Source organism: Vidua macroura, chromosome 8 (genome assembly GCF_024509145.1).
Source record: "Vidua macroura isolate BioBank_ID:100142 chromosome 8, ASM2450914v1, whole genome shotgun sequence".
Lineage (NCBI taxonomy): Eukaryota > Metazoa > Chordata > Aves > Passeriformes > Viduidae > Vidua > Vidua macroura.
In genome coordinates, this window is record NC_071578.1 from 4,015,406 (window position 1) to 4,042,439 (window position 27,034).

Genomic DNA, 27,034 nt, shown 5'->3' on the forward strand with positions numbered 1-27,034 from the left:
CTGTGCTCAGTAGCTGATGCTGTGGTTAGATAAGGAAAAGCTGATTACTGGGACAGGAACCTGCCAAAGCTCTGCTTTTAATTCTCTGCTTTGATTCAGGTTTACTCTCTCTGTCCCCGGGCAAGTTATTTAATCCCTCAGCTTTTCTTTTTGGATGAAAATGGAAAAGCAGGACATTTCTATGCATCACAAGAGACTGAATTTGAAACTGAAGGTATTCAAATAAGCTTTGTCTGAGGCCAGTGCATTACAGATAAAAATTAAGTAATTAGTAATAATTCAAAAATCCACCACATTAAGTGAATTTGAGTCATATTTTGATTTTTGCATTTACTGTCTCTGAAGGGAATTGATTAATATTGTCAGGGGATACTGAGATTTTTCAGATAGGCTGCTTCTGAAGACATAAGGCTGCCATAAATTTTAGAAGGGATTATTTAAAAGGGATGCACCTGAATCCAAAGGATCCCTGTCAAATCTGTACCCCATGATCTTTTTCCAGCATGGAGGAAATTTGCGAGGCAGAAGTGGCACTTTGTGGCAGAGGGTGATGAACTGGGGGTAACCTCAAACCCTCCTGGATTGTCACACAATGGCTTCTGGATTGCCTTGCCCCCTGCCAAGAAAGAGCTCCATGATTAATGCACTCTTTTTTGAATGCTGGCCTAGGACTTCCCCGGAATTCTGTCTCCTCAGCTCTATAAACCCAGCAAATATCTGTATTTTTCTCTTAGGAGTGCAACGCTAGGTCCTGGCAGATTTTATAGAGTGAGACCAGAAGCACTTTTCTGAAACAACAGCAGGGACATCCTGAGTCTTGGAAAACATTACAGCTTTCTTTCAGCCTTCCTTAGACAGCTTTATTGCTCAGTGCTGATGGGCCCCAAAGAGATTGGATGTGACAGAAATCCCTGTCTGCAAATCCCAGACCTGAGGAGATGGATCTTGGTGTCACCAGGTGATCACACAGACAAAATTCCCCAATACTTCTCCTAGCACAAGGCTTTGCTTTAGCTGCCGTGTTCCTCTGATGGATTGCCACAAAAAAAGCTTCAGATTTCTGTGCCTACATGAATAGACCAGGTGTTTCTGGAACTCCTGGACCCTGGAAATGCTGTTCCTGGAGAATGTGCCACACATCCAGCTGCTTCCTGAGGTTAGCAGCTCTCCTGTGCCACACACGGGTGGGAAAACTGCAGCTCTTGGGAGGATTTGGTGAGCTGGGTGTTCTTGTCTGGTCTGGAGCTGTGGAAGTGTCTGGGATTTGAAGACACTCAGTCAAAGCCCTGAGCATTAGGCTTTGATAGTTTTTTTTCCAGATCCTCTGACCACAAGAACACACACAGAGCTCCCTTTCCCCAGTGTGGGGGATGTGGCTTTTAGGGAGAAGGTGCCATTTCCCTGGGGAGTCTGAATTTACAGGAGCCTCCTTAATATTATCAGAATCCGTTTTTATTGTGGCACTGGGGGAAAAAGGGGGAAGGATTTAAGCCCCTGGAGGCAGCTTTGCACGCAGTGCCAGTGAGAGGAGAATCTGATCCCCTGTGATGTTTTTATTCTGCTTTTTCCTCACAGGCAAACAATGAATAGTGTATGGTGTGTACCTTCATACATTGCACTGATTTACCTCATCCATGACCCTCTGAGGTCTTTCTATCCTGCCAGGGTCCAGGACTGGATACAATCCATTAGGATTTTAATTGCATTCTGCCTCTCCATGGCACGTTACTTGTTGCCAGTCAAGATGGAAAATGTGCAGGACTACTTGTATATGTTTTCCTTTGGGAGAAACTTGAACTTTTGTAATGGTAGGGAGTGAGAAAATCAAAATATATTAAAGTCCCAGCTTAGAAATGTTACTGTGACAGCAACATATTCTCATGCCAGTAAAGCAAGCTGTTCTTTTAGAACATCCTATATGTGCCATGATTTTCTTACAGAAGTCCACGGTTGTTGTGGTTTTATGTGACTTTAGTATTCTGAATTTCTTGTGCAGACGTTGAGCAATGAATGTGGATGTTTTGTGTTTGCCCTCCTTATCTGATCTGTGCAGTTGAAGTGAAAAAAGTTCTGTAATACTTCAGAATCAATGGTGTTATTTGGTTCATGGTGTTGTCTCTTTTGGTAATGTAGCCTGTTTTTGAGAGATGACCAAGAATAGTAAAAAAAAACAATTATGCAAAGCTCATGCAAACCCCCAACAAAATGAGCAAGGAAATAAAAAAATAAAATAAAAAAAAAAACACACCAAAAAGCCCAATATAATTTTATGTGCATTGAATATGTACAGTGCCACCAGCACCCTCCTTCAAACCCAGGAGTTTTGCTCTCAAGCTTATCTTTTTATAGTAATTCAGAAAAGGCTATTTTCCTCCTTTTAGAGTTTTGCTGTTGGCCATTTTATAGAATGGTTTGGGCTGGACAGGACCTTAAAGCTCATCTCATACCAGCCCCTGCCATGGGCAGGGACACCTCCCACTGTCCCAGGCTGCTCCAAGCCCTGTCCAGCCTGGCCTTGGGCAATGCCAGGGATCCAGGGGCAGCCACAGCTGCTCTGGGCACCTGTGCCAGGGCCTCACCACAACTAAGAATTTCTTCCCAATATCTGATCCAAACCTACTTTCTTTCATCACCCCTGTCCTGGCACTCCATGTCCTTGTCACAAGTCCCTCTCCTTCCCTCTTGTCAGCTCCTTTATTTGACAGAAGTGAATCAGCCTTTCTTCAACTTAGGAACGCAGAGAAGCTGAGGGAAGAAAGTTCTTTGCAAGAGTCAGGAGAAACTTTCCAGCATGCTGAAGTCACTGTTTATTTTGTTGTGTGTCATTTATCATTTTACAGCCAAATTCTAGAGAAGCCAGCATGGCACTTCTCAGCTCTGCAGTAAATCTCCTACCCCAGGAGCCCTTCCACTGAAAGGCAGACAATTAGGATTTTCAGAGTGCTGCTAACTTGTTACAGTTGTTTACCAAATACTAAAGTTGTGTGCATTACAAGAGATAGATGTACCCTTCTTTTCACTGCGATAACAAAAAGTTGTCTGCTTGGCAATAGTCAAGATTTTTCCATTTAATCTAACATGAATGGCAAAATCTATTCACTGAAGGAGGCTGGTGAAAGAGTTGCAAAGGACTGGTTTAGTGTCTAAAACAGAGCTGGGTTTGTTCAGTTGTTATTTTGTTGGGTTTTTTTCAAAATCTCATTTTTTTTTCTTTTGGGGGCGCTAGTATAGAATTTCCAGAAGAGATTTTTCAAATCTTACTAAATATTTACCTCATCTTTGTTTTGAGATGTATTAAAAAAACTCAGTTGTCTGTTTTGTAAAAGGCTTGGTGAACTGGGGCTGATGGTTTTACTCTGATTCCATCCTTGTCCCTTTTTTGCTCTTCATTAGAAGCCTGACTTTCTGCAGTGAGCACATAAAGGCTGGTTTGTCCCTTTAAACACTGGCACAGTGGGTTCAGTGTGGGTGTGTGTGTTCATAGGTACTTTGCTATTATTAGTCGATTTTAAAGGGAAGAACAAAACAAATCAAAGTTGTATTTGCATAGGAGCAGTACAAGGGGAAGTTCTTAGGTGTGTCTGTCCTTCCAGGCACTCCTGATCTCCAATTTTTTATGCTCTGCTATAGTAAAATGCAGTGAACCCCGGATCTAGGGAAGAAATGATGATGTCTGGCCCCAGAAGGCTGAAGGATAGCTTTATTAAAACTATGCTATATTACATTATATACTATTTAAAGATATACTCAACTATTCTACATACTTACTTCTTACTTACCACTCAAACTCGTGACTCTGCTGAGAGTCCCAGCCACAGCTGGACCCCACTGGTCACTGACCCCAAACAACCTTCACCAGAATCAGCCCAGCAATCACTGCAGGTAAACAATCTCCACACCACGTTCCACATGGGGAAAACAAAGGAGTAGAGATAAAGCTGGTTTTTTCTTCTTCGCTCTGTGTTTCTCTAAGAAATCCTGAGAGACAGAATTGTGTCTCTCTGTCCAGAGAATGTGAATGTCACACTCTGCTGCTTCTCCAGCACCTGCCTCGAAGTCCCCTTTTCTTCTCTCCAAGTGCCAAGAGCTTTCCTAACCCTGGTTTCACTCCCAGCCATGGACTGTAGCTTAGCTAAGAACCTGTGCTGAAGAAGAGCAGCTCCAGAGCCTTGCTAGTTGCACATAAATACAGAATTTAATCATCCTGGACTGGCTTCATGGTACAAATGTTCCTCCAGCCCACAACTCTCCTCCAAGTCCCTACTGAAGGGACTACTGAAACCAGGTGTTAGGGGAAAAATTAAATCACTGCTGTTCTTTCTGAGTAACAAATGTGAGAGGAGAGTTGGGCATTACCTTCTCCATCCCTGTACACACATTTCCACAGGTAATGCCCGAGCAGTGTGAAACTCAACAGCTTTAATCCAGAATATAGGAAGCAGCAGTTTACATTTCCTCATACTCTTCTTTAGATGGATCCAGACGAGGCATAACTGAGGTATTTGACTTTTTTAGATGAAAGGGGATTTTGCTGTAAATCAGATGACATTAGAAAAATCAGCCTATTGGGGATTGATCAGGATATTGTAGGAGCGCAGTAGTCCTGTAATCAATTGTCTCTCTGTCCCTATCTCTTGCTAATAAATACAAGAATAACTGCAGGCACCAGTTATTCTTCTATTGAAAGAAATGGAAATTTTGCTGGTTGAAATTCACAGATGTTTCATCCTTGAGGATTTATTACTTCTTTCCCAATCTCTCTGATAATAACAGCAGAACTAATAAATGTTCTGCTGCTGAAAAGATGATCTTTGAACACTGCATAAATCTGTTCTAGGCAAGTCATTTATCCCAAACTCTGCATATAAAAGGAGAGGAGAGCAGCAAGTCTCTCACCCCCTGGAATCCCAGAATATTATCTCACCAGGATTTTGCTTCTATGTGCCAGGCTTTTTGAGTAGTCTGTTGAATCCAGATTGGCACGACTTTGCCAAATGGGATTTCCACTGCTAGCAGCCTTATAAGCTTGATTATTAAATAATGTACAGTCATTCTAAGTTATGAAAAGTAACTTATTTATTCTCTTTTTCAAGGAGTAACTGGGTGACCTCTTACAGAGTGTTGGTGAGCAATGACAGCCACGCGTGGACTGCTGTCAGAAACGAATCTGGAGATGTGGTGAGTAGAACAAAACATGTTTTATCAGGAAGAGCAGAGGTGGGAAAGCAGGGGCTGGCCACAGATTAGTCATTGGCAGCATTTTTCAGTGTTCCCATTGATTTTAAAAGCAAATCCCAAGGTACAGATTCAGACACAGAACTGCCACGGGGAATGGGGGGATTGCCGTCCTCGAAGAGCAGTTCTGGCCCGAGCCACCATCAGCCTGGACCTGAAAGGTGATTTTACATTTCTCTTACCAAAAGCACTCAGAGACAGTTTGAAGCACTGACGTTGCCATTTCCCCCTGTTTGGCCTGGCCAGATTTTTGAAGGGAACAGCGAGAAGGAGATCCCAGTGCTGAACATGCTGCCGGTGCCGCTGGTGGCGCGTTACATCCGCATCAACCCCCGCTCCTGGTTCCAGGAGGGCAGCATCTGCATGAGACTGGAAATCCTGGGCTGCCCCTTGCCAGGTGAGAGCCTTTTTAATCAGTGTTGGCATGGCTGCATGTGGCAAGACTCAAAAATTGCATTTCCTTTGGATAGCTTTGCTTGTGGTATAATATTTATCTTTAGTGAGTAGGGTTGTGCAAAAAGAAACAGAAATATCTGCCCAAGCCCACAGAAAGTATCAGGATAAGTTTTGATATGCAACCCATAGTATCTCTTTTTTTTGCCTTTATTAATAAAACCAGATTGCATTGGTGACCTAACAAGATTTTCTTTATTGTTTGGGCTTAAATGCAGTGCACTAAATCTTCCTGAGTGCACATGTTCAATGGAGACAACAGGATTATGTACTGGGACAGGCATTTGCAGATGTCTCATGCTTCTAAGACAAGAAATAACAATTATAGAGCCTGATTTTTAATTTCTATTTCATTATATAGGCCAGAGGACTTCCCTGAAATATTTTGAAGGCAAATCCTGTTGCTGAACTAGTGCTTAGCTTGTAGGGAGGAAGCAGGGGAGTTTGGGCTGTGAGGAATTTCTAGGATATTTCAAGTGTTATTAAATCCAGCATCATCCCTGGTAAATCAGAACTGAGGGGAAATTGTCCTATGCTATGCAAGGCCACTTCTAAAAAGAAACCCAAAACCATTCAATACTGCAAATTCTGCCAAAGCCATGATTCTGCTAGGCACATTGTAAATAATCTTTTAGGGTATTTACGTCTTCATTTCTGTGTGTACATGTATATAAATATTTTAAAACCCTCTTTCCTCAAATATTTTCTAAATTACTCACTACTCATTCCACACCTCTCATCTGCTTTTTTTTGTTGTTTTCTTTGATCTCAAATTCTGGCACCATGGGGATTTCTTTTTTGCAGAGGTCTGTGATTAGTGTTTTAAGAAATACTAGAGCCAGAAAAAAACTTAGCAGAGCCTTTCATCGTTGCTTTTACTGTTCCTGCCTCTGCTCAGAACTTGCTGCCTCCAGTTCCTCTGGTGATGTAGGGTCTTCACATGCCAAGCAGACACAGATTTATTTTTGTCCTTTAGATGTTTAAACACTCAGGGAAAAACAAAACAAAATGACACTGTTTGGGGCATGGAAGGGATAATTCTCTGCCAAAGAAAAGTGTGGGGCAAGCATTGTCATAAAATTTAGTCTGTAGATGTGTTATCAGAAGCACTGAAATTCAGCAGCACACAGACAGCTGCTGTCAGTGGGTAAAAAATACTGGACTTGATGGCAGTGACCAAAGGTGCCTGTGCATGTGAATTTCCCTGTTTTCAGGAGGATTCGGATTCGGATTTCTTTCAGCTCTGGGTTTAGAACACTGCACCTCTGTGGGTTGCTTGTTTCCCATTGTGATGGGCAATTCCACAGCCAACATTTCCTCTCAGCCCTTAAAAGGACTCTCTGAGAGCAGAGATTTCTCCCAAATTCCTGTGTGGATCTGCTCTCTATAAACCAGGGTGTGAGGCTGAAGGAAAAGGAACCTTTCTTCAGCACCAGGACTTTTTACTGCCACACAGGACACACACAGAGAGGTCCCCAGGGAATAACAGAGATGACACCCAAACTGTTTTCTAGGGCAATTTGTAGGGAAATTCTCATGATCCCTTTCTCTCCCCTAGAACTGCATCTAAAGAGGAAAGTGACAGTATTTGGAAAGGTGATTTTTATTGAGTGCAGCAGCAGTTTTTTGCCCTGGATTCTTACTGGCTTTGCATCCATCCAGGGCCAGATTCTGCTTGGCAGTGCTGGCATTGGTTACCCTTCAGCTTCACGTGTCTGTGTCAGTGGGTGAAGCTGGGAACACATCCCCACTTTCAGCACTGTCCTGCTGAGTGCTCTTCCAGCTTTTCACAGATCTTGGATTCACATGGAAACAGCATCAGAGCATCCCCCTGGTAGTCATTTATTGAGTTAATTGCCCGCAGTGGCTGATTCAGTATATTCCTGAAAGAAAATACCAGAATCATTCATTGAGAAACACAAAGGGAATGGGGTGTGTTCATTCAGAATGTAATTGGGCTGAAGAACTAATAGGTTTTGATAAGTGCTGACCCATCTTTTTAGCTCAGAAAGAGCTGGCATTTCTTTCTCCTTGCTCATTTTGCGCATCGCACGCGAGGTGCCCGGGACAAAGCTGTTCCCCAGGTTCCAGAGGCCTTTCCACGCACGTTTTCTTCCTCTAGGATGGGACATGTTTTTGCAGCTCCCTCTAAGTGGATTCCCCACCCTTTATTGGTGTAATTTTGCTCGTTCCAAGTTAAATATCTGGATAGTTTGGCCGTGGGAGCAGCGACTTTGACAGTGCTGCTCTAACACTCTGTATTGAGGGTTATCTGTGGGACTGGAAATCAAATGCTCTTCTTTTCTGGCTGGTTTTTTTTTTCCATAAAAATGACCAATTTTCCTAAATTTACCAAAATTAGGAGGTGAAGCTCTGTTAATTCACACACTTTTAGCTTTTCCAAAGCCCGGGGCATAGGGAAATACCCCAACAACTAAAGGAGGGTGGAAGGAAAGAAACCCATTTTTCATAACTCTGAATTTCTTTTCATGTCTTCTAGACTTGTGGTTTTAGGGTTTATGCATTCATTAATCCCTAAATATATTAAACCATTTGCATTCAGTCTGTGCTCTGTATCAGCTTTCCATCAAGCAGGCTCACAAGGGTGGGAAATAAAGGAATAAGGAAAAAGGATAAAAGAAAAAGAAAAAACCTGAATAAGACTGATATTCAAGTTTGATTGACTGTCAGAATGAGATGGAAATGGTTAAAGACAGCTAGAACCCATTCCTGTGGGTAGGGCTCTGTCCATAAAACCTGCTGCATGTGCTAGATGCACTAAAAATTGGATAAATCATGATAAAACACTATTTGGACAAGTGGAACATACTTATCTAAGCAGTATTATATAGGATAATTGTAATTTTTATCAGTGAAATGCTTATATCTTATCCATAACGTACATTTTTGTTGTGTCTTAGGCTAGTTTGGACAAACAACCTTTTCTAGATTGTTACAGTAGCTCTAAAAAAAAGAAAAAAAAATAAAGCTGTGTTGTCCAACTATGTCAGTGCTACCTTTGGGCAGCAGAAAGGATTTGCTGTTTCATCAACAGAAAGACATTTCTCCGTGGAGAAAAGATTCCAGAAAATCTTACCTGCAACAACAATCAGTGCTGCCATGTCTCAAAAAAAGAGGGCAAAAAGAGGAAAAAAACCCCAAAAACATTTAATTCCCTCTCCACTTTCCAAAAATGCTGGTATTTACATAGAGGGAGACTGACACACACAATCTTTTGCAATTGCCTCAGAGGGATGGATGTGCTTTCCTTGCCTTCTCTTTCTCAAACCTAAGGAAGGTCAAAACAAAATTGCATGGGATCAAATGCACCCAGAGATTGCAAAGAGAAAATTAGTGGAGTTCTTCATGCATTTATTTATATTGTAGAGTATTGAGTAAGAGACAATTATTTTAACGGAATAAATTTGTGATGAAATTTAATTTTTAATAGTTCTTATATAGAAAACTATCACTGGTACCAGGACCATGCCATTACTTTGAACCCAAGATATAAAATTAATTTTAACAGCTCTGTAATGGAGTACTGTGTTTTGCAGTGGCTTCAGTCTTATTTTTCTGCTTCTCTCTTAGTGCCAGGCTACCTGGTCAAGTCTAAAGTTCTGTTCATTTTTTTTTGATAAAAATGTGACTTTTTACAAGTATCTTTCATTATAAATGTCCATGTAAACAGCAGTTATAAATCCAGCATCTACCTCTGAGAATAAAAGGAGAAAAGAGTCAGTTTATAGTTGAAAACTATTCTTTCATTGCTGATTTCATGTGTGATGTTAATGCTCATAAGCAATGCTCATGAGGCTGCCATGAAATAGATCATGTGGAAAAAAACTTAGGATCACCTGATGTGGCTGCCAGCGGATTTATTTCCAGATTACACATTTGCTGTCTGTGAGATGTTCAATTTAGTGAAGACAAGTCAAATTCACTTAAATTACATGGAAATTAAAAAAAAAAAAAAACAGTCATTTGCGAAATAGCACATTGGAGTTTTTAAGGCAGTCTAAGGGATTTAAACCAGAATATTCTTTTTATTAAAAGCTTCTCTGAATCCCTTGGATTGCCTTCATTATGCCCTAAATTTGGAGCAGCACTTCTGAGAAGCTGAAACCCGCTGGAAGCATCAGGGCCTCACTGGCTGAGGTGCTGTAGAGCTGTAATAAGTGAAAATGCCCTTTTTTTTTTTTTTTTTTTTTTTTTTCATCAACTGCCAAGTAATTGATCCTTTCTGGTACTTTTTCTAAGCAGTTCTCAGAGCCCTCATGCTGCAAAGTAGTTGGGCATTAACCCACTTGGAGTTTTGGGATCCCCGGCACAGGAAGTGATGCCTTGTGCAGGCTGCCCTAGAGCAGAGGCTGGGCAGAGTCACAGAACAAAGCAGGGATTTATTCAAAGGATCTCCTCATGGATCCACCTTGGGCAGCACCAGAGCCCAGCCAGGGCTGCAGCCAAGATGAACCAAAATGGTCCCAAAATGCACGAGCGCTCCCGGGGGCTCTCACTGGGATCAGCTCTGCTCCATTTGCACCTTGCAGTTCATTGTCCCATTCCAGCTTCAGCCCATGCAGTCCCATCCTGCTTGTTTTTCTCTCTCCAGCCCACGCTGTTTGTGCTCTTGGGCTGAGGTTTGGATCATTTGTCCTTGGTGCCCAGCTGGAGAAGGAATTGTTTTGTCTCCCTGCTCTGTGCAGAGAGCTCACCATCCCCTGGTGTGAAGCTCAGACCCACACACTAAAGCAGCACAGAATGTGAAACATAGAAAACCTAAAACCCAAGGCATCAGAAGGACACAGAGCTGTTGGAGACCTCAGAGATGATCAGAGGGATGGAGCAGCTCTGCTGTGGGGCAAAGCTGAGAATTGGGATTGTTCATCCTGGAGAGGAGCAGCCCTTGGGCTGATGTAACTGTGGCCTTCCAGCGCCTGAGGGAAGCTCCGAAAAAGATGGAGAGAGACTTTGGACAAGGGCCTGGAGTTTCAGGACAAGGGAATGTCTTCCCAGTGACAGAGGGCAGGGTTAGATGGGATTTTGGGAAGGAATTGTTCCCTGGGAGGGTGGGCAGGCCCTGGCACAGGGTGCCCAGAGCAGCTGTGGCTGCCCCTGGATCCCTGGCAGTGCCCAAGGCCAGGCTGGACAGGGCTTGGAGCAGCCTGGGTCAGTGGGAGGTGTCCCAGGGGGTGGCACTGGATGGGATTTAAGGTCCCTTCCATGCCAAGCCATTCTGTGCTCCTATGAATCTATGATTTACCAGCTTTAGTCACTTGTCCTTCTTTACAAGAATAGAAGGATGAAGGGCTCAAGGTGTCTCTACCAGCAAACTCCATTACCTCTACTGGTGATACAAAGACAGATTAATGGTAGAAAAAGTTAATATATCCTTCTTGTATAAATGTGAATGCCACAGGTTTGCAGGATCTTTTCTCCATGGAAGAAAGCCAGACTTTCTCCAGAATTTCTGTGAATACATCAGTATATTTCTCTTATAACTCTTCTGTGATTTGAGTTTTTCAGTCTTTTATTCTCAGTTTTATATTAAAAAAAAAAAAATTGCCGAAGTGGACCCATCCAGCTGTGTGCAAGCCTTGTTTGCCTTTCTATATTTTAGCTTGTAATGTTCTAATCTGTATTCCTGCTGCAGCAGAAATCCAGTGATCCAAGCAGGCTGCAGCAGAGCCTGGCAAAGTATGAGTGTTAATTCCCCAGGGAACTGTCAAATTGAGCTCTGTTGTTGAGGAAGGGCCAGAGATACCATCATTCTCACTGCACAGTTTTTTTAAGTTTCCACCAACTCTACAGCATTCACAGTCATTCCCATGATATTAGTGTTTGATGTATGGAAAAAGAGCCAGGCTTTGAAAGGAATGGGATTAAAGTATCAGGAAAAAAAAACGGTTGCTGTATATTTTGGCTCATGGGGATACAGAAAACTTTCAACATTCTGGCAGTTTTATGACGTTTATTTTTATATTTTTACAACATGGAGGTATTTTTTCAATGATGAAGATATTCTGTGGGGCATTGAACACATTGTCTCTTTTGAGAAGTGGGGGTTTTCTTTATGATTTCCATTTCTCATCAGCATATTAATGAGTAATTTCTACAAATTAACATGAGACAAGATTTTTTTGACATTTTTCTGTCATATTTGTAGAGCAGACTTCAACTGACCTTTCAGCATCTCTGCTGTAGATTAGGAAGTGGAAGTGGAAACAAGGATGGGTCATGTTACTGTGAAGCTTAATGGGACTTGCATGTTTCATTTCATAAATAACTTAAATACTGCAAAAGACCCCAAATATTTTAGAATTTTATGGGAATATTTAGTGGTTTTAATGCCAGAAATATGAAACTTACAAATGTTATAAAGTATTTTGCACTGTTGTGAGTTTTCCATTATTTCAGTAAGGATTTGTTGCTGTGGGATGGTAACTACATATTTTTCCTACTCGGAATTGTACTTTTTTCTCCCCCAAAAAATGTCACAGCTGACAGGTGACACTGTTTAAAACCATTTTTTTTTCTCTAGGGACAATGCCTTTTTGTGTTGCAATAAGACAGGATGATATTTAGACTTTTTCATATTTCACTTTCCCCCCAGTGATTTTAAACCAATGAAGATGATTTTGTGTGAAGGGAAACAATTTTTCATAGAAGCCTGACGACCACTGGATTGACAAATGATTACTCAGAATTCCAGACATCCCAGATGTGGCAAGTTAAGGAATGTGTCTGATGTTTTCCAAATAGACTTGTTTGTCTCTGAAAATAAATCATAATAGATTAGGCTAGGAGCACATTTATCAGGAGCTTCAAAGCTAAGCCATAACAGTCTTGGCCTGTTTTTTTTTTTTTTTCCCCCAGGTGAAGGGCCTGGAATGTCAAGGAGATAAAAGATTCTTTTCTAACCACATATCCTTTTGATACTTCAAAATGAACAAACAATAAATAATATCCATAAATAAGTGAATATGTAAATTTTTAGTAACAAACACCTCTGACTTCCACAGGAGCTCTTTTGGAAGATGATTAGGAATGTTTAATATGCCAAATTATTCCTTTGCATGTTTTGCAATCAGTGCATAGGCATGGAAAATGCTCATCAGGAAAACTAATATTCCTTGCAATAGTAAATTAATCAAGTGGACACAAAACATTTATTGTGGCTTTTCCCTCTGATTTGATTTTTCTTCCACTCTTTTATCTTGCATCTGACTCATCATTTCCCAAAGACTTTTTCCCTCCTCTGCAGCCTGAGGCTGCCCTTCTGCTTTTCTGTTGAAATTTGGTTTTTTGTGCAGAGAAGTTGTCTGGAAAGCTGATGCCTCTTTGCTTTTGTTTGGATCTGTATGAATTGAGTTGTGCAGTGATTAGAAATATTTAAAATTAGTTGTTTCCCTGAGTTTTGCTTTTGAAAACCTGTTTTAAGTACACACAGGACAGTGGAATTCAGATTTCCACGTTCCTTACATGCATTGTGCCAAAGCACATCTATATTTGAAATTCCTAAGCATGAGAAAACTCCTTTTTTTCTTTTCTCAGACCCAAACAATTATTACCACAGAAGGAATGAAATGACAACCACTGATAATCTGGACTTTAAGCATCACAACTACAAGGAGATGAGGCAGGTAGGCAAAGAGGCTGGTGTGTGTTGGAGGGTGGATGGGTGAGGCTTTTCAGCCCTGTGGAATCCGAATTCCACAAAAAATAAAATATTATTTTAATTTTAAAATATTATTAAACTCTGTCTGCAATATGTTTTAAAAATATTTTCTCTGTTTTAATCTATTAAAAGAAGCATTCCAATAAAATCCCAAAGTCTTTATTTGTAAATAAATTAACCTGAAAGAGGTGACACTACGTAACAGAGGAAGTATTTTCATATAATGTGCCAATCTTTTTCATCTGTATGTATTTGAGTGGTGAATGACACAGTGGTTTCTCCTTCTAGATTTGACTCTGATTTAGCCATCAGTTTTCTCATATATTTCTGTGGGTTTGAATAATCAGAATAAACTCTAGAATCCAATTCCATATTCACAGTTGTGGAAATCAGCAAAAATTCACCAGAAACACCAGAAAAAAAAACCCTGCTAGTAAAATTTTAAATCTACCAGCCTTGTTAATCTTGTTCCTTTAACTTCAAAGAAGTTCTTGGCTTTGTTATTGTTTTTAATCTTGCTTCTTATCACCACAGACACAAGTGTGGGCTGTCCTGAAGAAATATTTCTGCCCACTTTCTCTTCAAATATAAAGATAATATGTTTGGACTTGGTGTGTGTGAATCACTTGCTGTGTGCTGGATTTTCAGTGTATTTATACTGCATGAATCACCACTGGGTCTTATTGAGCAATTGTGTACTGAGTCACACGTTTATTTTGGTAGAGATTTCATGGCCTATATTTCTTAGCTCAAAGATTAGATGAGTAGGAACTCAATTGGCATAATTACTGTCAAGAACAATAAAATAAAATGCATTTATGTTGTCATTGCAGAAAGACAGGTTGGTCAGGTTAGAAATATCTTGGGGAAAAAAACCACAGCTTTAAGCCAGAATGTTTTTGCACTCTTCATACAAATAGAAAATCTGTGACTGTGGTTGAGAATTGTGAACTGTGTGCTCTCCCAATTTCTGTTTTCTTCTGTGTCAAAATAGTTGTTTTTTGTAAAGCTCATCGGATTTTAATTGCTGCTGGGCAGAATATTGTGGGTTGCATTGCAACAAGTCTTATATTCCCAAAACTATTCTCAAAACTTCAGTGCAAAATGGAATAACCGCCAGAGTCAAATTCCTATTAAAAACAAACAAACAGCAACAACCAAAAACCTCCCCAGCCCCCAAAATATACATTATTGTCACTTTTAATGGCTACCTCACTACAAACCATCTTAGAAAAATGCTGTTCTTTGATTTATTATCAGCACTGGAGGAGGAGGAGATGGTGTTCCCTGGGCCATGTTTTGGAAGCATCACATTACATTGCAATAAGTCAAGTATTTGTGAGAGGGAGGGATTTTCTCAGAGTCAGGTCATTTTAATAGAACTCTCTGATTAGGAAGATGAAATTTACAGCTCCAGTTTTCTCCTTATAAAAGAACATTCCAAATTCTTATTCCAGTCAGTGGGAACCCTCACTGTGTTTTGTGTGCAGGATTGTTTCACAGCCCAAAATGCCTCTTATTTGTTCATTTCTATGCATGTATTTGTATATATTCATGTGGTACAGGAAGCTGTTACATGTTTGTGGATATCTGAGTACAACCTTGTCTTTGAGACAAGAAACCCAGATCATAGGTGAAATATTGTGCCATTTGTAGGAAATGGGAATGAGAAGATCAAATATGAAATATGTTAAATTTCAGCATTGTATTTCCATTAACTCCATTGCATTACATGTCACCAAGAGTCACAGTAAATGTTACTACAAAGGCTCTAGTGCAAGAAACATTCTTTGACTCAGAAAATAATCACATGTTTGCAATTAAAAAGATGATGGGGAGTTTGCTGAGGCCAATGCAAATATTTCCACTGAATGTAATATACTTTGAACTTGGTTCTGGACATTTTTCTCACTATTAATGAGCATTTCCATAATTTCAACCACTTTTCTAAATTGCTGTTCCTGGTATCCTGTGAGCACTGGAGTGCCAGGCACGTCAGCAAAGCTTCTGCATGTGGAAGTTTCAGAGGCTCACATTCCCTATTTCTTGTGGAGCTGCATGGATGCAGGGAAACATCAGCCAGCTCAGTTTGCTTCAATTTGAAGAAGGTGTGAGGAGAGAAATTAGTAAACACAGGTCTGAGTCAGTAACATTATTTATACAGTAGGGTTTTAGCCTTTAGCTAAAATAGAACTGCTTTTAATGCAATATCTCTACTTGCTGGCAGAGGGAAAAAAAATCATATTTCTATTGAAATGTGGCAACCTGCAAAATAAATGCATTTCTGTGCACTGACACCCTGGGTCACCTTATCTATAGCACCTCACAGAGCGTGGTTGTTTTAATCACTCTCCATTATTTTAATTACTCTCCATGGCATAATGTTTTAAAAATGAGATAGCAGAGCTATAAATTCACGAACTAAACATAAAGTTGTTACAACTAAGAGGTAATCAGAGAAGCAAATGAAGAGTTTGTGCCACATCCAATTTAGAATGAACCAATTCATTGTGGATCTATTTTGATGCTGCATTGTCTAAATACATTCCTTTTTTTTTCTCTTTTTTTTGTTGGCAGCTGATGAAAACTGTGAATAAAATGTGCCCAAATATCACAAGAATTTACAATATTGGAAAAAGCAACCAAGGACTGAAGCTGTATGCAGTCGAGATTTCTGACAATCCAGGAGAACACGAAGTTGGTTAGGATTTTAATCTTAACTAAATCTGTTGAAGGGGTGTTGGGTTTGGCTTTTTCTCCCCTCCTCTTTCTCTGTATCTGCGCTAATTATCACTGGTGGAATTATATTCATGGCAGCAAAGATTTCAAATGTATGTGGGAGGAACCTCAGCGCTGTATTTCTAAATTGGGAAGGGGAGGGTGAGCACAAATAGAGGACATTTTGAATGTGGGATCAAATTCTTTAATGATCATTCTTCACAGTAATAAAATAAAAGTGAACTTTAATACTGGGGGATGAAGTTTAGTAGTGGGATTGATGTAGCTTTGGATAGAAATTGACCTTAATGCATTGCAAGCAGGGACAGGTCAAATCTCCAAATAATTTTTCACTCATGAGGTCTGGAGTTCAATTTCCTACCATGATATAATTCTTCAGCATAGAAACTCATTCAGTCTTTGGTCCTTCTCGCTGTGATAGTGCCTGGGACAGCTGTTGGAATAAAGGAATTTTGTGCTTTGCTGTACCCATGAATACCCTGATAGCATCTTTAGATTGCTTGTTAGGAAGATTCTCTTCTAGCAAAGCATTTTTCATGTGACTTTTAGACCATCAAATCTGTTAAAATCTACCTCTAACATGCTGAAGTTGTGAGTATAATTAAAGGTATGTTTAATCAAATATGGTTTTTAGAGGTTTTACACAGTGGCTTTAGATATCACTAATATGTAAGCCTGTTCTAAAATAGCAACAGAAAGCAATTTATTTCTCCAAAGTGACATTTTCACCTCTCATCTGTGCAGCTGAGACATTTCTCCAACACCCCTTAAGTGAAACGTTGCTGATTGACATCGATGCCATTTGATAGAGATTGGATTTGCTGCTCTGACTACAACTCTGCTCTGTGGGTTTGTTTTTTTTTTCCACAGGGGAGCCAGAATTCCACTACATTGCAGGAGCTCATGGGAATGAAGTGCTTGGACGAGAGCTAATCCTTCTGCTAATGCAGTTCATGTGCCAGGAATACCTGGCTGGGAACCCACGCATTGTGCACCTCATCCAGGACACCAGGATCCACCTGCTGCCCTCAGTGAACCCTGATGGATATGACAAGGCCTATAAAGCGGTAATTAGGATTATGAACACATCAAGGAATTCTTTTCTTCCCAGTAGATGACTCAAAAGTGCTCCTCTTGTCTTCATTTTCTTCAAAGATCACGCTTTACAAGTGATCGAAATTTAAAAATTAAAAGATACGCACATCAAAGTAAACACAAGCCATCTTGGGAAAAAGCTGAAAGAAACAGGATTTGATGTGATGTTGGCTAACAGGAAAATGTACATGAAAGGAGGGTCACAAAGACTGCCAGAACAAACCATCCTGGGGTGTACAGAACCTTGGGAACACCACTATGGAAAATGGAAAATCCACGCAATCTGTTTCTCACGAGAAACCAAGCTCAGCACATGAAAATTTGCGTTCCTCTGCAGCTGAAATTTAATAGTGTGCCTTTAAGGAGAGTGTGATGTGTTGGGCATTGTAATAATTCAGTCTGGATGAAGACAGACACTAGGAAAAATTGTAGGGGCTGGTCAAATGCACTGGAAAATGTTCCAGAGCAGTCTGCAGAAGACTTGAACAGGAAAGTCAAAATCATAGTCATGGAGGGAATGTCTGCTGTCTCCATTGAGAGATATATTTTGGCTAACCTCAAGTAAATTTTCATGGGTTTTCCTTCACATTCAAGATTTCATACAATTTTTTTTTTAAGTGCCAATGATTTAATTCAGTTAATTAAATAATTAATCTTCCATTTCTCTGTATAGAATTACCTCTGGCACATTCCCAAACATTCTGCAGGGGCTCACAGGTTTCTGTATTCTGAATGAACATTAATTTTTTTTTTTTTTTTTTTTTTTAATCTAAGGGTTCAGAACTTGGGGGCTGGTCTCTAGGACGATGGACTCAGGACGGCATTGACATCAACAATAACTTCCCTGATTTAAACTCTCTGCTCTGGGAGTCAGAAGATCAGAAGAAGAGTAAAAGAAAAGTTCCAAACCATCACATCCCAATCCCTGACTGGTACCTGTCCGAAAATGCCACTGTGAGTAAGGCCAGGAGAGGGGACACAAAGGCTGGGATGTACTGAGAGAGTGAAATTTACATTTCTCAAGAAATGAATAACCTGAGAGTGAAGTTCCACACCTGATCTAAGTCAATAATTCCCTTTATGTCAGTGGAAATAAAAATGCACCACAAAAGCACCATTTTCTCCCAGGATTTAGAGGCAGGTCTTGAGGAAGAAACTGTTTCCTAGAGGATTTTCTTTCCCATCAGCTATTGCAGGAACCTGGAGGACTCAAAACCCAACTTTTGGGTAGACAAAGAAAAGCACAGCATGAGCTTGGCCATGTGAATCAGGCTTCTCCCAGGTTTTGTGGCATAGATGAGCTCTTTGAACACTCACTCACAGATTTGTCCTGGGATTTTCTTACTTGCTCTTACTTGAAATATATTCATATCTCAAAAAACACAGCAACAGTTCTGGTATATCAAAAACCCCGTGCTGTGGCTTATATTAAAGTCGTTTATTGGATTGTAGTGCCAGAAATGTAATTTATTTTAGCCTGGCCTTTTAAATATGATGGCAGCTATTAATAGCAGCTTCACTGTGGCCGTTTTTAGTACTTTAGAATCACACAATCATGGAGTAGTTACAGTTTAAAGGGGCCTCTGGAGATCAGTCCAAGGCAGGGTCACTTGGAGCAGGTGACACAGGAATACATCCAGGTGGGTTTGGAATGTTTCCAGAGAGAGACTCTGTGACCTCCCAATGCAGCTGTTCCAGTGCTCTGCCACCCTCATGGAAAAGTTCATCCTCATCTTGAGGTGAAATTTCCTGTGTTTTAATTTATGGCCACTATTTCTATCTTTACAATCCCTTATTTTGGAAACAAAGAGGGGGAGCAATGTCACCATCTGACACCTCTGTCTGTTCCTGCTCTTGGCCTCACTCGACATAGATGTTCCTGTTCCTTAAATTGCTGATGTGAAAGTTTTGTTAGCTCTTAAGGGATGTCTGTGGCCTCCCAAGGATGGCTGGCAAGCACCATAATTTAAAGAAGGCCTTCTCCTTGCCCACATCCCTTCTGCTGGCCCCTCACGCTCAGGACCTCCTGAGCCTGCTCTCCCTTTGAAACAGCACGATCAGATTTCCACGCTGAACCAGAGCCGCTGTGGCTTTTTCTCCCAGGTGGCGGTGGAGACGCGGGCGATCATCGCCTGGATGGAAAAAATCCCTTTTGTGCTGGGTGGCAACTTGCAGGGGGGAGAGCTGGTGGTGGCCTATCCCTACGACATGGTGAGATCCCTGTGGAAAACCCAGGATTACACGCCCACCCCGGACGACCACGTGTTCCGCTGGCTGGCCTATTCCTACGCCTCCACGCACCGCCTGATGACGGATGCCAGGAGGAGAGCCTGCCACACTGAGGACTTCCAGAAGGAGGATGGCACTGTGAACGGAGCCTCGTGGCACACCGTGGCTGGAAGTAAGTGGTAGAAGCTCCAATTAGTGTTACCTTGCTAATTAGGGTAGAGTCAGAGCTGCCCGGTGTACGCTGCAGCAGCAGTGGTGGTAAAATGTGTGTTCTAAGAGGAATATTTCCAGATGTCATTACTGTCATTAATACCCAGTGACTGCTTCTTTTGCAGACAAGTTTTCCAAAAATGCACATGGAGAACATTAGCTTTAAGAACTCTGTGCACTCAAGACAGTTTGTCAGGTAGAAACCAACCCAGTCCAAACCCCCACACAAGGTGACAAGAAGAAAACTGCTGCCAAGCACCACAACCAGTGTCAGAGCTGAAGCAGGGGCTTCAGGGAGAGATTCCAGTGGCTCTCAGATAAGGAAATCCTGATTTCAGCCTCCTGCTGGCTGAACTCAGCCTCAGATCAGCCCTCACTCACATTCACTGGGAGTTGCAATGAAATGCCATAAAAAGCTACTGTTTGCCTGCTACCGTCTTAGTTAAAAAAAAAAAAAACTGGATGTCTTTACACTTAAATTTTGCATGGGCTCCACAAGCAGTCCTGCTGCCAGAATAAGTCACAGCCTGGATCAATCTCCCCACACCCAAGCCTGTCACCCTGTTAAGGAGCACAGAGGGGAAGCCACAGCCTATGGTGTGGCCAAAAACCTCGATTTCCAGGAAAGGCCAATTAGAAGCCCATTTTTAACAGCATTAGGCATGTTTGCCTTTGCTCAAAATCCTCGTGTTTTTCTAAGTGCATCAGTCAAACAACATATTCCCTGCAATTAGGAAGTGAGACAGGTATCTGCCACCAGTGGGCTGACAACAGGAACAGCACTAATGGCAAACAGATGCAGGCCAGTGTCTCTGAAACCCAGGTTTAGCTGAACCTGGCTCATGTTTGGAACTTGCAGGTACTTCCACTGCATAAACATTTTGGGATTTTGGACATGGCTTTTATGGCTTTTATGTTGGCCCATGTGGAGTTAGTGCTGGCCAGCCTTTAAAGGCTATAGTCGAGAATTAGCTTGTCAAATATTTTTTCAGCAGGTTAAAAAGTGTTGGGTGAATTTGGGGGGGAAACCTTGAACTCTTAGGTCTGACAGTACATTCCCGTGCATTTCTGCAGATTCTAAAGCATCCTCTGAGAGCTAACTTGGCCACTTAATTATCTAATTTATGAATTTAATTTTCCTAAGTGCTACAAGAAACATCATTATGAGTCAATCCAGAAAAGATGACATTGGCCTTGTAACTAACAGCTGTCACACTGAGTTCCATTAAGGAAAGATGGACAATATAGATGCTGAATATTACCCTGATTTCTTAGGACCAATTACATTTTGGATTTGTTTCAACTGATTTCTTTATTTCTTGATGATATTTTAATTATGATTTATGTCCTGCTGTGTTACATTATGGTAAGACCTCCAAAAAAGTGCTTGCAGAAGCTCTCCCACCCATCCTTTTGTGTGAGTGGCATCTCTTCATTGTACCATGCCTTGAAACTGCCTGTCCCCTCTCTCCTCATCCATCTGCTTCCTTGCAGTGGTCCTGCACAAAAACTTCTCACTGCTCATGCCAGGGGAAAATTTAAATGGGATTTTTCTAATGTCATTTCAGTCCCTAGAGAAGCATGTGCACCGCAGATACCCAGCACCTCCTCATGCCTTTAAAACCCAGCCATGATATTTCCTGCCCATTATTTTGACTGCAGTAAATGCAAGTTCTTCAGCAATTTTACATATAAAGTTTCTGCACTGGATGAACTGCACTGAGGCAAAAAAGGGATTGATTTAATTTTATTTCCTGTGTTTTGGAGGCTGGATTTGCATGTTCAGGCACTAGGAGAGAGTCACTCTTGGCAACAAAAAGCCATTTTCTTAAATACATGTATTAAAACTGAGCAGTTAGTGTGTATGGCAAAACATTTCACAGCAGATTAATCAGAATGTTATACAGTATGTGAGGGGAAAATAATTGTGGCTGTTTCTCAAGTGGAGGGGAAGCACATTTATGTAGAGTAGCATATGCCACTGGCTGATGTTTAGGTTTTCCCTATCAACAAAAGTGAGAAGTTTAACATCTGTATTATATAATCCTCCTGCTCAGCTTCCAGAAGGCACTGAGGGCTCATTAAATACTTGACTACTGCTCTGTGCTAATTGGACAGGAACAGGGATTTTGGTTTAACTCTTCTGGGTCAGAAGCACTCGGTGAATGCAACTCCTGCTGATCTTTGCTATTTAAAACATAACAATTAATGATCACTACCAAACATATTTTAAAATATTTTCTTATTAGAAGTGCAGGTGGAACAAGAAATGAAGCTCACAGAATTTCTTCCTTTAGTGTTCATGTTCTGTATCTTGTTATCTGTGTGAGAGTGGAGAACTAATAAGGAGGAAAAATAATGGTGAGAAACAGGAGGAGAAACCTGGAGAATGGAAATGTTTGAGCTCTCGATGTAAAGACAGCCCTCCTTACTGCTGCAGACCTTTGCAAAGGTTACAGTGGTCTCTGTAATGCAGAATTAAACTGCAGCTCCTCAGAGAGTGGAGGCACTGAGGTTCCTGGGGCTTGGTTAGGACATATTTCTGATGGAATCCCTATTGCAGAGCAACAGTGCAGATCCCAGTCTTCTGCAGCACTGTGTTAGGGAGAAAAGAGACCCTTTCATTTCTTACAAACTACAGACACCATATGTAACATAAAATAATTATTACTGCCTTGATTTTTCTGGCTTTTCTATCTGCTAGATTACTCAGGGAGGAAAACAGACTGAGGAACTATTTCACCAGCTGCTCTGATAAATCTCTTTTACATAACAACCCCTGTGAGCACATGGCTCTGTGTCCTGGCTTTCAGGGTTCTATCAAATGGGAATTCTGTGAACTGGGTAAGCAGCTGCACCTTCCTGCCACCCAACACAGACAATTCCATTTCCACCCAGGGCACTCATAAGGGAGAGCTGCTCCGTGGGCAATGTCCAGGATTAGAAATGCTTAGTGCTTTCTTAAAAAAGCACAATTTTTTCTTGTAGAGAGAGACCTTTCTCCTGCTTGTATCCCCATCTTCTCCATCAATAGAATCCCAGAAGGGTTTGGGTTGGAAAAGACCTTAAAGCCCATTGAGTTCCACCCCTGCTTGGAGCAACTTTTCACTATCCCAGATTGCTACAAGCTCTGTTGTCTTGGTTTGAAAAGCCAGGTGTCTGCTAAGGAAGGCAGGAGCCTCCCCTGAAATGGAAAATGTAAACCCCCTCCCTCTGAATTATTATAATTTTGAAATTAAGGGGTGCGCAGGCAAATATATGGGAGCAGGAATAACAGTTATTAGGGAAGAAAATAGAATAAAATAAAAAAATGCCACAATCCAAAACAACACTGCCAGAGTCAGAGCAGGCCCTGGCAGCCTGTGGGTCAGGGTGGTGGCAGCAGTGCCATTCCATGGGGGCTCAGCCCTCCTGCAGGGCCAGCTGTGCTTCTGCTGGAGCAGGATCCTGGACAAGGCTGGAGTTTTCCTCTGAAGCTCCAGGGGTGGTGTGGATGGGCCTGGGCTTCCTCTGGGAATGCAGAGGGGAAGAAAGCTGCTCCTGTGGGAATGCAGTGGGGCAGAAAGCTGCTCCTCTGGGAATGCAGTGGGGCAGAAAGCTGCTCCTCTGGGAATGCAGTGGGGCAGAAAGCTGCTCCTCTGGGAATGCAGTGGGGCAGAAAGCTGCTCCTCTGGGAATGCAGTGGGCAAAGGCTGCTGTGGTGTCCCAGGATCTCAGATTGTATCCAGGTAGGAATGCTCCTCCCACCCAGGGGAGGAGCCTCTCCCCATGGGATGATGGAATTTTATCAGCCATGCAGGGACACTCACTGGCCATGAACAGAAGATAATTAATAATTAATGGCCCATGAACAGAAGAGATCTCCTGGGGGGATGATTGGTTGTGGGAGAGATAAAGAAAAAACTGCCCAGTGAACAGCAGAGAACTGCCCCACCTCTACAGATGACAGTAAAACACACACCCCAGCCACATCTTGCAACCCAGGACACCTGTCCAACCTGGCCTTGAGCACTCTGGTGCTTTGTTACAAAACATTTGGCATTTCTAAAACCTCTTTGCCCTTCCAAATCTGCAGGCTAAGCCAGCTGGATGAATACCCAACTTGTGTTTATAGAAGTTACATTAATTTGCACAAAAACTGAGATCTGATCAGTAGAATAAAAAGGCCATGGAGTTGTTCCCTTTTTCCCCAATACTGACAGGCATCAATGACTTCAGCTACCTGCACACGAACTGCTTTGAGCTCTCCATCTATGTTGGCTGTGACAAATATCCCCACGAGAGCGAGCTGCCAGAGGAGTGGGAAAACAACCGCGAGTCCCTGATTGTGTTTATGGAACAGGTATTCACCTGGTATTTTTTGTTTGGATTTAGATGTTTATTAGATGTTTAGATGTTTTTATTTATATTACAGTTTTATACGTTGTGAGTTTTAGAGTATTTTATTAATCAACTAAAAAATGGAGTTGTATTTTTATAAGGTTTTTTAAGGATAGATTGTCTGATTAAGAAATGCTACTTAAATTACTTTTATTTTTAACTTAATTAATTTCTTGTGTTTTGTAATGTGGACATTTTTATTTAATTATATAATACTACTTAAATTTATGAAGAAGAAGGTGAAGAAGAAGGTAAAGCAGGATTCATCTCTGTTTTAAAACTTTTTTATTTTATATATATGATTATATTCTAAAACTTTAAACTTTAAGTTTTCTATTATGTGATATTATACACTTTTATTTAAACTACACACTTACCATTTCAGTTTTATTATTTAATTTTGGAAGTTTTTTTATGGTTTTAGGTTAAATGTAGTGGTTTTTGGGGGGTCAGTGCCTGATAGTACAGAGTCTAAAATTCTTAGCAACTAAGGTTCCAACATCTACTATTTTTCTTGCATGACTAATTATGTGGTTATTGTTATTTTTGATAGACATAGAACTTCAACCAGGCTGGTTTGACTTCAGGGAACAAAGTAATGAAGCTCCTGAAAATTTGATGTGGGTGCTGAGGTTGCCAGAAAAGGCTGCTAGGAAAAGACCCCAATATTGTGTCTGTTGCTTCATCTGTTCTTTGTATCTGTATCTTGAATTTGATGCCTCAGGAATCCTAACAAAATTCACAAGCTGATCCACAAGTTAATGCCTGAAGGGCTGCTACAGGGTTAATAATGATATTCCCCAATGCTGTGAGCCATAAAGTAGGAATATAAAATTAGAATTCACTTATGGAATTAAAGATGCATTGTAAGTTCCTAGGAATACTACTGTTCTTTGCTGTGCAATATTTACTTGCTTTTTTTATTCTCTTCCCAGGTCCATCGTGGCATCAAAGGCATTGTGAAAGATGTGCATGGAAAGGGAATCCCAAATGCTGTTATTTCAGTGGAAGGTGTTAACCATGATATTCGCACAGGTAAAAAAAAAAACCACAATAAAAATACAAAACATCAGTGCAAAAGAACAGATTTGTGGTTTACAAACAAACCCACTGAACCATGTTCCTAACTACCATGTCCACATGTGTTTTGAATGCTAATTTTACGTATTTTTATCTCTTTACTGGTGTTTTGCTTTCTTCATTTGCTGTCACTTCCATGTGCTTTGCCACTGAGGTACAGAGTGGCAGATTTGGATGCATAAACTGATTTCAGGCCATGGAATATCATAGAGCTTTGTGACTGCCAAATCTTTAATGTTTGCCACAAGAGGTGATTTGAGCCAATATTGAATCTTAGAATATCTAACTTGGTTTATGATTAATTTCAGTGCTACTGTGTCTCCATTGTAAAAGAAAGCATTGAATGACAGATACTTAATTAGGCAATAATGATTCTGCCTTAAATATTTCAAAATGGGGCCACTGGGAAATGGCAGTGGAAATTAAAGTAATCAGCTGTTTTTTCTTGTCTTGGAAGCCTTGGCAGTGCTGAAAGTCTGCCATAAAGTGTGGGTTATATTACTCTGTTAACAAAATTAATGTATTGCTCTGAGTTAATGCAATATGTGATTAATTTCCAGCTCTCTGTATTCTGGGTTGTCATGTTAAAAAAAAAAAAAAAAGTGCAATAAATGTGCAAGATCCCAAAATTCACCTTGTAACACTCAGGGAATCTTGCAGCTATTTACATCTTCACTTATTGCTGAGCCTCTATGGCTCAAGGCCATCTGCACTTGTTAGTAAAAATAAAATTACTTATTTCATTCCCTTTAATTTTTCTTTTTAATGAGACATTTAAGCTCACACTCTGGGATCACTGTGGAGATGGGAACATGAAAGTTCTATCTTGTTTCATATTATCCAGGTAACAATACACATCTCATTAGTCCCTGAAACTAGAGGATGTATGCTGGAGCCAAAAAGCTAAAATGACATGTATAACTCCAGAGAAAGAAGGCAAATTGTCAGCAGTCTTCTTTCATTTATACCTTTTAAAATGAAAAATGTGCCCATTTAAACCTCTGAGTTGCCTTGATGTAAAAATAGGCCAGGCAGGAGAAGAATTATAGCCAATATCTCTATTCACAAAAGTTTTGTTTCGAGTGAGCTGAGCTCTGCTGTTTCACTGCTGCATCAACGTGGTCAGCTGCCCCGTGGAGCCAGACAGAAGTTGCCTGTAAAAGCCCTGTAATAACATTTAAGAGTTTGAGAAAATTCCTTTGCTTCTTCCTGTGGACTGAAATAAAAGCAGCTTGGTTTGGCTTTCTCCTGGATACAATATCCCTGATGGAAGGAGAGGGATGCTGGCATTCAGCTAACACCATTAATGGGCTAATTGAAGGCATTGATTCCAAGAGCAAGAGCTTTGTGGGGAATTATTCCATTTTCCCTCAATGCAGATGTAACTATTGATTAAGACTGAGTGATTCCATGTGGTTACAGTCAGATTTGGGCTGGGCTCTGCGAGAAAACCTCTGGAAAAAGAGTTCAGTTGGGTGAACAAATGCACCTTTCCATTTCCGTGGTGCCAAGGCAGTTTTGGGGGTTGCTTCCTATAATTTGGGAAATGATAAAGTAGATATTGATGGAGAAATGTGCAGTTTCTTCCTGGTGAAACACTTCTGTGTCACAGCCAGACTTCAAAGACAGATGCTTCTGTGTGGTTTTTGAACCAAAGCGTAATTAATTTAATTTCACACAGTGTCCAGAGAAATTTTTATTAATATCTTGGTAAGTTTGCAGTGATTTCAGTATACTTTATGTACCAACCAAAACCTAAAGATTTTGAAGTAGTATTTAGTAATATTTAATATATTAAATATATTTATATATTAAATATTTATTTAATTAGCCCAAGCTAAGCATAATTCTGGCATTACAACTCTCCAGCCTCACTCCTGGCTGCCTAATCCATGAGTTTAAGTTGTTACATGCTTTGGGTATGCAGCACTATGG

General features: G+C 40.8%; 1 protein-coding gene across 1 annotated transcript in view; it reads left to right on the forward strand.

Moving 5' to 3' along the window:
- The window catches only part of CPXM2 (carboxypeptidase X, M14 family member 2), a 69,440-nt gene that overhangs the window by 37,072 nt on the left and 5,334 nt on the right, over positions 1-27,034 (forward strand). Inside the window, 9 exon segments of the mRNA XM_053984319.1 lie at positions 5,094-5,178; positions 5,482-5,632; positions 13,243-13,331; positions 15,944-16,067; positions 16,976-17,172; positions 17,975-18,154; positions 19,304-19,601; positions 23,842-23,981; positions 24,955-25,054. Coding sequence (XP_053840294.1) covers positions 5,094-5,178; positions 5,482-5,632; positions 13,243-13,331; positions 15,944-16,067; positions 16,976-17,172; positions 17,975-18,154; positions 19,304-19,601; positions 23,842-23,981; positions 24,955-25,054 — 1,364 coding nt within the window.